Raw genomic sequence first — 12,958 nt, 5'->3', positions numbered from 1 at the left:
AGTACATGACCACTGTAGATTTAAAAGATGCTTACCTTCACATACCGATTCACAAAGATCATTACCGGTACCTAAGGCTTGCCTTCCTAGACAGGCATTACCAGTTTGTGGCTCTTCCATTCGGATTGGCTACAGCTCCAAGAATCTTCACAAAGGTTCTGGGTGCTCTTCTGGCGGTACTAAGACCGCGGGGAATCTCGGTAGCTCCATACCTAGACGACATTCTGATACAAGCTTCAAGCTTTCAAACTGCCAAGTCTCATACAGAGTTAGTGCTGGCATTTCTAAGGTCACATGGATGGAAGGTGAACGAAAAGAAAAGTTCACTCGTTCCACTCACAAGAGTTCCCTTCCTGGGGACTCTTATAGATTCTGTAGAAATGAAGATTTACCTGACAGAGGACAGGCTAACAAGACTTCAAAGTGCTTGCCGCACCCTTCATTCCATTCAACACCCGTCAGTGGCTCAATGCATGGAGGTAATCGGCTTAATGGTAGCGGCAATGGACATAGTACCCTTTGCACGCTTACACCTCAGACCACTGCAACTGTGCATGCTAAGTCAGTGGAATGGGGATTACTCAGACTTATCCCCTTCTCTGAATCTGGATCAAGAGACCAGAAATTCTCTTCTATGGTGGCTTTCTCGGCCACATCTGTCCAGGGGGATGCCATTCAGCAGACCAGACTGGACAATTGTAACAACAGACGCCAGCCTTCTAGGTTGGGGTGCCGTCTGGAATTCTCTGAAGGCTCAGGGACAATGGAGTCAGGAGGAGAGTCTCCTGCCAATAAACATTCTGGAATTGAGAGCAGTTCTCAATGCCCTCCTGGCTTGGCCCCAGTTGACAACTCGGGGGTTCATCAGGTTTCAGTCGGACAACATCACGACTGTAGCTTACATCAACCATCAGGGAGGGACAAGAAGCTCCCTAGCTATGATGGAAGTATCAAAGATAATTCGCTGGGCAGAGTCTCACTCTTGCCACCTGTCAGCAATCCACATCCCGGGAGTGGAGAACTGGGAGGCGGATTTCTTAAGTCGTCAGACTTTTCATCCGGGGGAGTGGGAACTTCATCTGGAGGTCTTTGCCGAAATACTTCGACGTTGGGGCAAACCAGAGATAGATCTCATGGCGTCTCGACAGAACGCCAAGCTTCCTCGTTACGGGTCCAGATCCAGGGATCCAGGAGCAGTCCTGATAGATGCTCTGACAGCACCTTGGGACTTCAGGATGGCTTACGTGTTTCCACCCTTCCCGTTGCTTCCTCGATTGATTGCCAGAATCAAACAAGAGAGAGCATCAGTGATTCTAATAGCACCTGCGTGGCCACGCAGGACTTGGTATGCAGACCTGGTGGACATGTCATCCTGTCCACCTTGGTCTCTACCTCTGAAACAGGACCTTCTGATACAGGGTCACTTCAAACATCAAAATCTAACTTCTCTGAAGCTGACTGCTTGGAAATTGAACGCTTGATTTTATCAAGACGTGGGTTTTCTGAGTCAGTTATTGATACCTTAATACAGGCTAGGAAACCTGTTACCAGAAAGATTTACCATAAGATATGGCGTAAATACCTATATTGGTGTGAATCCAAAGGTTACTCTTGGAGTAAGGTTAGGATTCCTAGGATATTGTCTTTTCTACAAGAAGGTTTAGAAAAGGGTTTATCTGCTAGTTCATTAAAGGGACAGATCTCAGCTCTGTCCATTCTGTTACACAAACGTCTGTCAGAAGTTCCTGACGTCCAGGCTTTTTGTCAGGCTTTGGCCAGGATTAAGCCTGTGTTTAAAACTGTTGCTCCACCATGGAGTTTAAACCTTGTTCTTAATGTTTTACAGGGCGTTCCGTTTGAACCCCTTCATTCCATTGATATAAAGTTGTTATCTTGGAAAGTTCTATTTTTAATGGCTATTTCCTCGGCTCGAAGAGTCTCTGAATTATCAGCCTTACATTGTGATTCTCCTTATTTGATTTTTCATTCGGATAAGGTAGTCCTGCGTACTAAACCTGGGTTCTTACCTAAGGTAGTTACTAACAGGAATATCAATCAAGAGATTGTTGTTCCTTCTTTATGCCCAAATCCTTCTTCAAAGAAGGAACGTCTACTGCACAACCTGGATGTAGTCCGTGCTCTAAAATTTTACTTACAGGCAACTAAGGAATTTCGACAAACGTCTTCTCTGTTTGTCATTTACTCTGGGAAGAGGAGAGGTCAAAAAGCTTCCGCTACCTCTCTTTCTTTTTGGCTTCGTAGCATAATTCGTTTAGCTTATGAGACTGCTGGACAGCAGCCTCCTGAAAGAATTACAGCTCATTCTACTAGAGCTGTGGCTTCCACTTGGGCCTTCAAGAATGAGGCCTCTGTTGAACAGATTTGCAAGGCTGCAACTTGGTCTTCGCTTCATACTTTTTCCAAATTTTACAAATTTGACACTTTTGCTTCATCGGAGGCTATTTTTGGGAGAAAGGTTCTTCAGGCAGTGGTTCCTTCTGTATAAAGAGCCTGCCTATCCCTCCCGTCATCCGTGTACTTTTGCTTTGGTATTGGTATCCCAGAAGTAATGATGACCCGTGGACTGATCACACTTAACAGAAGAAAACATAATTTATGCTTACCTGATAAATTCCTTTCTTCTGTAGTGTGATCAGTCCACGGCTCGCCCTGTTTTTAAGGCAGGTAAATATTTTTTAATTTATACTCCAGTCACCACTTCACCCTTGGCTTTTCCTTTCTCGTTGGTCCTTGGTCGAATGACTGGGAGTGACGTAGAGGGGAGGAGCTATATGCAGCTCTGCTGGGTGAATCCTCTTGCACTTCCTGTTGGGGAGGAGTAATATCCCAGAAGTAATGATGACCCGTGGACTGATCACACTACAGAAGAAAGGAATTTATCAGGTAAGCATAAATTATGTTTTTGCCTCGCGCCGCATCGCTTGCAGTGTGTCACAGCCTTTTGTCTGATTTAGAGCACTGCCAGCTGTCTTAGTTTAGAGACTAAAATGCTACCTTTCATACCCAGCAGCACTTAAAGGGACAGTCGACACCAGCATGTTTGTTGTTTAAAAAGATAGATAATCCCGTTATTACCCAGTCCCCAGTTTTGCATAACCAACACAGTTATAATACACGTTTTACCTCTGTAATTACCTTGTATCTAGATTAAAAAAGAAAAGAGCAGTTAACAGATCCTTAACTACTGAAGAGTAACCAAGACCGCACTAGAGTACAGAAAAAAAGCTTTAATGCATCTGTCTGCTAAGCATACTTAAATACACCACAATTATAAAATACATAAAAAACATATACATGAGTATGTAAACAAATGTCCATGCAAAAGACTCTTCAGTGGCACCCACAGCTGCCTAGGAAATAGAAGCACATAAGTGCAAAAGCACGCTCCCAAACTTTAATCCTCTTTTAGCATGTACCTACAATTATCTACAATTAAACCTAACACTACACTATCAATAAATTAATTAAATACAATACCTACAAATAAATACAATGAAATAAACTTACTAAAGTACAAAAAATAAAAAAGAACTAAGTTACAAAAAATAAAAAAATATTTACAAACATTAGAAAAATATTACAACAATTTTAAACTAATTACACCTACTCTAAGCCCCCTAATAAAATAACAAAGATACCCAAAATAAAAAAATTCCCTACCCTTTTCTAAAATTAAAATAGAAAAGCTCTTTTACCTTACCAGCCCTGAAAAGGGCCCTTTGCGGGGCATGCCCCAAAGAATTCAGCTCTTTTGCCTGTAAAAAAAAACATACAATACCCCCCCCCCAACATTACAACCCACCACCCACATACCCCTAATCTAACCCAAACCCCCCTTAAAAACCTAACACTAAGCCCCTGAAGATCTCCCTACCTTGTCTTCACCACACCGGGTCCCGATCTGTCCAGAAGAGCCTCCGAAATCTTCATCCAAGCCCAAGCGGGGGCTGAAGAGTGACGTCCATCCTCCGGCTGAAGTCTGGATCCAAGCGGCGGCTAAAGAATTCCATCTTCGGGCAGAAGTCTTCATCCTATCCGGGCAGAAGAGTCGATCCGGACCGGCAAACATCTTCATCCAAGCCGCATCTTCTCTGTTTTTCCATCCGATGACGACCGACTCCATCTTGAAGACCTCCGGCGCGGATCCATCCTCTTCTTGCGACGTCCGATCATCCAATCAGATTGAACTTGATTCTGATTGGCTGATTCCATCAGCCAATCAGAATTTTCCTACCTTAATTCCGATTGGCTGATAGAATCCTAAAATTTTTAAAATTCAATTTATTTAATATAGATGTTGATTCAAAGTAAATTGCAAATGTATACTATTATCATACTAATAATAATTACTATTGTTATTCATAGAGGTTCAAAATTACTTTTATCAAATGAACAGCTAACTTCATAGTACACCGTAGGTTTCACTTTATAGTGACCTTTAAAGGGACATATTAAAGAGCATGTGCTTTTAAACCCCTTTCTACGTAGATGCATTTTTAGGTTTCCCACGAGAAAGGGAATCAGAAAGTTAAAACACAGAGCATATGTTTACACACACAATGCTGCATAAGAGATTGTTTTGGAGATAGAGGGCATAGTAGAAAACCTGAAACATGGCTGTTCTACTATGATTCAACCTCAACCTTGTCCTTATTAGTTCAGATCTTTAGAATTGACACGGAGTGAAGATTATCTTCTCTGTGGCTAGTGAGTCGTCATTCCTGTAGCTTTACGAGCAGACATTCTTCATTTATTGCACAAGGGACATAGGAAACAATGGCTAAGGGAGCATATGTGGTGACCTATCCTAAATGAAGAACAAAGAGCAAGAGGAATGGTGCAACCATGTTCATGGCCGCTAAATCATTGAGAGAAATTACATATAATAGGATTGAAGGACTTAAAGGGACAGTCAACACCAGAATTTTTGTTGTTTAAAAAGATAGATAATCCCTTTATTACCCATTCCCCAGTTTTGCATAACCAACACAATTATAATAATACACTTTTTACCTCTGTGATTATCTTGTATATAAGCCTCTGCAGACTGCCCCCTTATTTCAGTTCTTTTGACAGACTTGAATTTTAGCCAATCAGTGCTCACTCCTCGGTAAATTCACGTGCGTGTGCTCAATTTTATCTATATGAAACACCTGAACTAACTCCCTCTAGTGGTGAAAACCATTCAGATTACAGGTGGCCTTCAAGGCCTAAGAAATTAGCATATGAACCTTCTAATTTTAGCTTTCAACTAAGGATACCAAGAGAACAAAGCACAATTGGTGATAAGTTAATTGGAAAGTTGTTTAAAATTACATGCCCTATTTGAATCATGAAAGTGTTTTTGGACTTTAAAGGGACATGAAACCCACATTTTTTCTTTCATGATTTAGAAAGAGCGTGCAATTTTAAACAACTTTCTAATTTACTTCTATTATCTATTTTGCTTGATTTTCTTGATATCCTTTGCTGAAAAGCATATCTAGTTAGGCTTAGTAGCTACTGATTGGTAGATGCACATAGATGTCTTGTGTGATTGGCTCACCCATGTGCCTTGCTATTTCTTCAGAAAGGGATATCTGAAGAATGAAGCAAATGAGATAATAGAAGTAAATTGGAATGTTGTTTAAAATTGTATTCTCTACCTGAATCATGAGAAATATTTTGGGTTTAGTATCCCTTTAAGTTCCTAATCCTGGTAGACACACATTCAGAATGGCCTAAAGATTTTCAGATGAGAAACACCACAACTAAAGCTTCTATTGCTGTATTAGAGAAAGTGTTTGCACATTTTGGATTTCCAAAAGCATTAATAATTAGAACATCACATTGTCATATGCAGTCCAGGGACATATCTCTTTAAAAGACTCTAGACGGTAGATAAGAACCAAAAGCCCCATGCAGTCTACCCACATTACATGTTATTGTTTCCTTAGGATATACATTTTTTTAATTATTTCACGGTCTCTGTGTTTACCACCTCTATGGGAAGTTTATTCCATGACTCCACCACCCTTTCTGTAAAAAAAAAAAGAATGATCTTCATATTTCTCCTACATTGGTGTATCCGGTCCACGGCTTCATCCTTACTTGTGGGATATTCTCAATCCCTACAGGAAGTGGCAAAGAGAGCACACAGCAGAGCTGTCCATATAGCTCCCCTCAGGCTCCGCCCCCCCAGTCATTCTCTTTGCCGCTCTAACTAGTAGCATCTCCACTGGGGTGGTAAAGAGTATGTGGTACACAATCAAAAGTTCAAATGAGGAGCACCAGACTGTTTTGTGCTTAGAATAAAATTTAACTTTTATTAGGCTCCATAGCCTGTTAAAATGACATCAATAATGGACATGTATACAGTTAGTTCAGCATTCCTTTCGCTTACGTGTTTCGGCGATAGCCGTAGTCATAGCATAAGGAATTTACAGACACAGTACTCATTTAAAATCCCCACCATATTCTGATTGGATCTCCAAACTTTCATGCTGACTCACTGATTGGATACTAGTCTGTGTTCACTCCACCCCTCTGTCTACCTACTCAGGTGTGTTGTTCGGCTTACTTCTCTGATTGAATGTATATTATATCAAGTAACGATATTTCCTTTGTCTTATTACTTGCATTCTGTGTTCATTTTTTAGATGTGTCTTAATGGTTGTAGTAATTAATTTCATTTTTAGATGCGATCCGTAATATTTGATTAGTTTGTTGATTTTATGAATAAGACAAAGAACAAACACACTAAAATGCATTGTTTATAATATATATGCTCAAAATAAGCTTTACTTAATTATTAGATTAAATTTAATGATCTTAGGTAATATATATATATTATATTATTTTATTTTTTGTTCCTTTATCTTTAATAACCTGAACTGTTTCAGTTTTACACTTTTGATTTTTCTGCTTAAACTCACTGTCTAAAATTACTTCTTTCTTCATGAGGTATGATAATCTTTAACTTCCTAAAAGAAGCGTTTTGAAGCAGATATATGTAAATAAATAAAATAAAATAAATAAACAGATGAACACATGAACAAATGAATGCCCTATCCATATGTCAAATATATATATATGGCTCTATTCAATTAACCAACATATGTCTTTGAAACTCGATCTGAGCAACTTTTTTTCTTATTATTATATATATATATGCTTCTAACTTTGTTCTTCTGGATAGTGGCCCCAGTTTTTTAATGATGCTTTTAATTTATTTCATTAAATTTATCTTTTTATTCTGAATCATTTTCATAAATCAAAAAGGGGTTGTTTTCCTTGGAAATGGCTACTATTGCTTTGCTTCAATGTATTGTGCTTAGTTTGATTTTAGTTTGATTTTATGTTGAAACTACTATAAATACTTTCTACTCTCCCTTCAATTTTGCCAGAAATTTATTAAGTCATATTCAGTGTTAAGACCCAACCGTATTCTGGTTTTCAATTTGTGTATCCAGAATACTTCCCTGCAAGCTAGATCTTTTTCTCTGTTGTTTTTATTTTTACTTTTCCTTGGTTTTTCTATAATTGTCCATCTGAGAGAACTGGGATTACTGAGATGTTTTTCTTTAAAATGTTGTACCAGGGGAGTCGTTAGTCTGCCTTTCTTTATGCTTGAGACATGTTCCCTGATTCTTTCGCGTGCCTCCCTGGATGTGAGTCCAACATATTGCAGGTCACATAAATTGCAAGTTATTAAATATACCACATTGCTCTCTCTACAGTTTAAACACATTCTATGGTTAAAAACCTGTCCTGTGACTGAGCATCTGAACTGATTTCCTTGAGTGAGATATTCACATGCCTTGCAAGTATGGTTGCTACAATGAAATACAAGGCAAGACAGATACCCGACCAGGAGAGGCAGGGGCCTAACGAAATACAGTTAAAAACTATTGTAAATCTATCCACATATCAACTGACAGAAAGTGAAATTAAAGTATTAGAATTGTTTTTAAATTTTGTTCCCTCTGATGATTTTAATCTGTTTCGAACTCTTTTAGATGTTAATAAGTTAATCAGGAACTTCACTTTGAGAAAACATTTCAGTCAAGAAGTCCCTGGTGCAGTCAAACACACAGACCAATTGGGTGAACAAGATACTATTAATAACATTCATAATATTCACACATATACAGTACAGGAAGCCTTCAATTTTGAAGATGCATGTGATTTGGCTGCACTAGAAGATTTACATACTGAAAGTGGAAGGGGTTTGGAAGAAACTAATTTAACATCTTTATTGCCCAAATTCCATAACCCCTCAGAGTTCTACCCTATACAGAGCAGGGGTAACTTGCTAGAAAAATTCCAACAAAGAGTGGAACATGATCTAAATGAGTTAGCATACACAGTGAAAAGAAATAATGTTACCAACCTAAATAAAGAAAGACAGAATGCATTACAAAAACTTAGTGAAAACACAGAGATAGTTCTGAGAAATGCAGACAAGGGAGGGTCAATTGTAGTTCTGGATAGAGCTCAATTTATACAAGAAGCCCTCAGACAACTGAATGACACTAATCAATATGCCAAACTAACTGGGGATCCAACAAGTAAATTTAAATTAGAACTGTCTCATCTTATAGATTATGGCTTTGAACATAATTACTTTGATATAAACCAAAGAGTACCTGTTAGTAGAATATCCAACAGTACCAAGTTTCAATTTGTTACCTAAAATCCACAAAGGTATAGAGAACATGACAGGCAGACCTATAATAAGTGGAATAGGTTCATTAAATGAGCATTTATCGCAGTGGCTAGATGGGATTTTGCAGCCCATAGTAACCAAATTAAGTAGCCATTTGCGTGACACTAAGCAATTACTTAAAGAACTGGCTGACCAAGAGTGGGATCAAAACTTTAGCTGGCTGACTATAGATGTACAAGCCCTTTACTCGTCAATTCCACACAACATGGGTCTGAAAGCTATAGAATTCTTTATGTCTAGAATTGCAGGACATGACCAGGATTTTTGCAAATTTGTTTCTGAAGTCACTAAGTATCTATTAACACATAACTATTTTTCATTTGAAGGGGTCTTTTACCTCCAGAGATGTGGGACAGCCATGGGGGCCAAATTTGCCCCCTCCTATGCCAACCTATTCATGGGTTGGTGGGAGCTGTCCCACATCTATTGATGTCAGGACCCCCTCAGGAATAAAATAATATATTACAGACGGTACATTGATGATCTCATATGCATTTGGGATGGCAATATGGAAAGTGCCAAGAAATTTGTCTCCTTACTCAATACCAATGATGTAGGTATCCAATTCACTAGTGAATGGGCTAGAGACAAAATCAATTTCTTGGACGTAACCTTGAAAGGCAAAGCAGAGGGTGATATAGAAACTGAAGTTTTTGTTAAACCCATTGCAGGCAATACTTTATTGCACGCAAACAGTAATCATCCCAAAAGAGTTTTTCACTCAGTGGCTAAGGGACAGTTTACCAGAATGAAAAGAAACTGTAGTACTGATTCACTTTATGAGAAACATGCACAAATTCTATCTGACAAGTTGAAAGACAGAGGATACTCAAATCGCTTAATTGAAAACACTAAAACTGTAGTGGCGAACATAGAAAGGAAGGATTTGTTGAAAGACAAAAAGATGGCCAAAGAAAATTTCAGAGATGAAAGGGTTACATTTGTAACACAATACAGTATCCAGTATGACCAAATCTGCAAAATTATACAAAAACATTTGCCTATGTTACAAGCAGATGATAAACTAATTAATACTGTCAAAAAGGGGTGCAGATTTTCCTTTAAGAGAGGCAGGTCCATAGGAAATAAAATAGCAACTACCTGTTTAAAAGATAGAGAACAGAGAAAAAGCTCGTGGCTTACAGCCACAGGTACATTTCATTGTAGCAACCATACTTGCAAGGCATGTGAATATCTCACTCAAGGAAATCAGTTCAGATGCTCAGTCACAGGACAGGTTTTTAACCATAGAATGTGTTTAAACTGTAGAGAGAGCAATGTGGTATATTTAATAACTTGCAATTTATGTGACCTGCAATATGTTGGACTCACATCCAGGGAGGCACGCGAAAGAATCAGGGAACATGTCTCAAGCATAAAGAAAGGCAGACTAACGACTCCCCTGGTACAACATTTTAAAGAAAAACATCTCAGTGATCCCAGTTCTCTCAGATGGACAATTGTAGAAAAACCAAGGAAAAGTAAAAATAAAAACAACAGAGAAAAAGATCTAGCTTGCAGGGAAGTATTCTGGATACACAAATTGAAAACCAGAATACGGTTGGGTCTTAACACTGAATATGACTTAATAAATTTCTGGCAAAATTGAAGGGAGAGTAGAAAGTATTTATAGTAGTTTCAACATAAAATCAAACTAAAATCAAACGAAGCACAATACATTGAAGCGAAGCAATAGTAGCCATTTCCAAGGAAAACAACCCCTTTTTGATTTATGAAAATGATTCAGAATAAAAAGATAAATTTAATGAAATAAATTAAAAGCATCATTAAAAAACTGGGGCCACTATCCAGAAGAACAAAGTTAGAAGCATATATATATATATATAATAATAAGAAAAAAAGTTGCTCAGATCGAGTTTCAAAGACATATGTTGGTTAATTGAATAGAGCCATATATATATATTTGACATATGGATAGGGCATTCATTTGTTCATGTGTTCATCTGTTTATTTATTTTATTTTATTTATTCACGTATATCTGCTTCAAAACGCTTCTTTTAGGAAGTTAAAGATTATCATACCTCATGAAGAAAGAAGTCATTTTAGACAGTGAGTTTAAGCAGAAAAATCAAAAGTGTAAAACTGAAACAGTTCAGGTTATTAAAGATAAAGGAACAAAAAATAAAATAATATAAAATATATATATTACCTAAAATCATTAAATTTAATCTAATAATTAAGTAAAGCTTATTTTGAGCATATATATTATAAACAATGCATTTTAGTGTGTTTGTTCTTTGTCTTATTCATAAAATCAACAAACTAATCAAATATTACGGATCGCATCTAAAAATGAAATTAATTACTACAACCATTAAGACACATCTAAAAAATGAACACAGAATGCAAGTAATAAGATAAAGGAAATATCGTTACTTGATATAATATACATTCAATCAGAGAAGTAAGCCGAACAACACACCTGAGTAGGTAGACAGAGGGGTGGAGTGAACACAGACTAGTATCCAATCAGTGAGTCAGCATGACAGTTTGGAGATCCAATCAGAATAGGGTGGGGATTTTAAATGAGTACTGTGTCTGTAAATTCCTTATGCTATGACTACGGCTATCGCCGAAACGCGTAAGCGAAAGGAATGTTGAACTAACTGTGTACATGTCCATTATTGATGTCATTTTAACAGGCTATGGAGCCTAATAAAAGTTACGTTTCTCCAACATAGGTGTGTCCGGTCCACGGCGTCATCCTTACTTGTGGGATATTCTCTTCCCCAACAGGAAATGGCAAAGAGCCCAGCAAAGCTGGTCACATGATCCCTCCTAGGCTCCGCCTACCCCAGTCATTCTCTTTGCCGTTGTACAGGCAACATCTCCACGGAGATGGCTTAGAGTTTTTTAGTGTTTAACTGTAGTTTTTATTATTCAATCAAGAGTTTGTTATTTTAAAATAGTGCTGGTATGTACTATTTACTCAGAAACAGAAAAGAGATGAAGATTTCTGTTTGTATGAGGAAAATGATTTTAGCACCGTAACTAAAATCCATGGCTGTTCCACACAGGACTGTTGAGAGCAATTAACTTCAGTTGGGGGAACAGTGTGCAGTCTCTTGCTGCTTGAGGTATGACACATTCTAACAAGACGATGTAATGCTGGAAGCTGTCATTTTTCCCTATGGGATCCGGTAAGCCATGTTTATTACGATGGTAAATAAGGGCTTCACAAGGGCTTATTAAGATTGTAGACTTTTCTGGGCTAAATCGATTCAGTTTTAAAACATATTTAGCTTTGAGGAATCATTTTATCTGGGTTTATTGATATTATAATATCGGCAGGCACTGTATTAGACACCTTATTTCTCTGGGGCTTTCCCAAAGCATAAGCAGAGTCTCATTTTCGCGCCGGTGTGGCGCACTTGTTTTTGAGAGGCATGGCATGCAGTCGCATGTGAGAGGAGCTCTGATACTTAGAAAAGACTTTCTGAAGGCGTCATTTGGTATCGTATTCCCCTTTGGGCTTGGTTGGGTCTCAGCAAAGCAGATACCAGGGACTGTAAAGGGGTTAAAGTGTTAAAACGGCTCCGGTTCCGTTATTTTAAGGGTTAAAGCTTCCAAATTTGGTGTGCAATACTTTTAAGGCTTTAAGACACTGTGGTGAAAATTTGGTGAATTTTGTACAATTCCTTCATGTTTTTTCGCAATTGCAGTAATAAAGTGTGTTCAGTTTAATATTTAAAGTGACAGTAACGGTTTTATTTTAAAACGTTTTTTGTACTTTATTATCAAGTTTATGCCTGTTTAACATGTCTGAACTACCAGATAGACTGTGTTCTGAATGTGGGGAAGCCAGAATTCCTGTTCATTTAAATAAATGTGATTTATGTGATAATGACAATGATGCCCAATATGATTCCTCAAGTGAGGGGAGTAAGCATGGTACTGCATCATTCCCTCCTTCGTCTACACGAGTCTTGCCCACTCAGGAGGCCCCTAGTACATCTAGCGCGCCAATACTGCTTACTATGCAACAATTAACGGCTGTAATGGATAATTCTGTCAAAAACATTTTAGCCAAAATGAACCCTTGTCAGCGTAAGCGTGGCTGCTCTGTTTTAGTTACTGAAGAGCATGACGACGCTGATATTAATATCTCTGAAGGGCCCCTAACCCAATCTGAGGGGGCCAGGGAGGTTTTGTCTGAGGGAGAAATTACTGATTCAGGGAACATTTCTCAACAGGCTGAACCTGATGTA

At 38.2% G+C, this 12,958-nt stretch overlaps 1 protein-coding gene across 1 annotated transcript in view; it reads left to right on the top strand.

The window, feature by feature from the left end:
• CCDC50 (coiled-coil domain containing 50) overlaps nucleotides 1-12,958 on the top strand; it is a 341,194-nt gene that overhangs the window by 166,182 nt on the left and 162,054 nt on the right. The window contains 1 exon segment of the mRNA XM_053711877.1: nucleotides 7,828-8,650. Within this exon segment, the coding sequence (XP_053567852.1) occupies nucleotides 7,828-8,650 (823 nt within the window).

This window comes from Bombina bombina, chromosome 4, assembly GCF_027579735.1.
Source record: "Bombina bombina isolate aBomBom1 chromosome 4, aBomBom1.pri, whole genome shotgun sequence".
NCBI lineage: Eukaryota > Metazoa > Chordata > Amphibia > Anura > Bombinatoridae > Bombina > Bombina bombina.
Note: the sequence above shows the minus strand (reverse complement) of the source record. Positions and strands in the feature narration are given on the sequence as shown.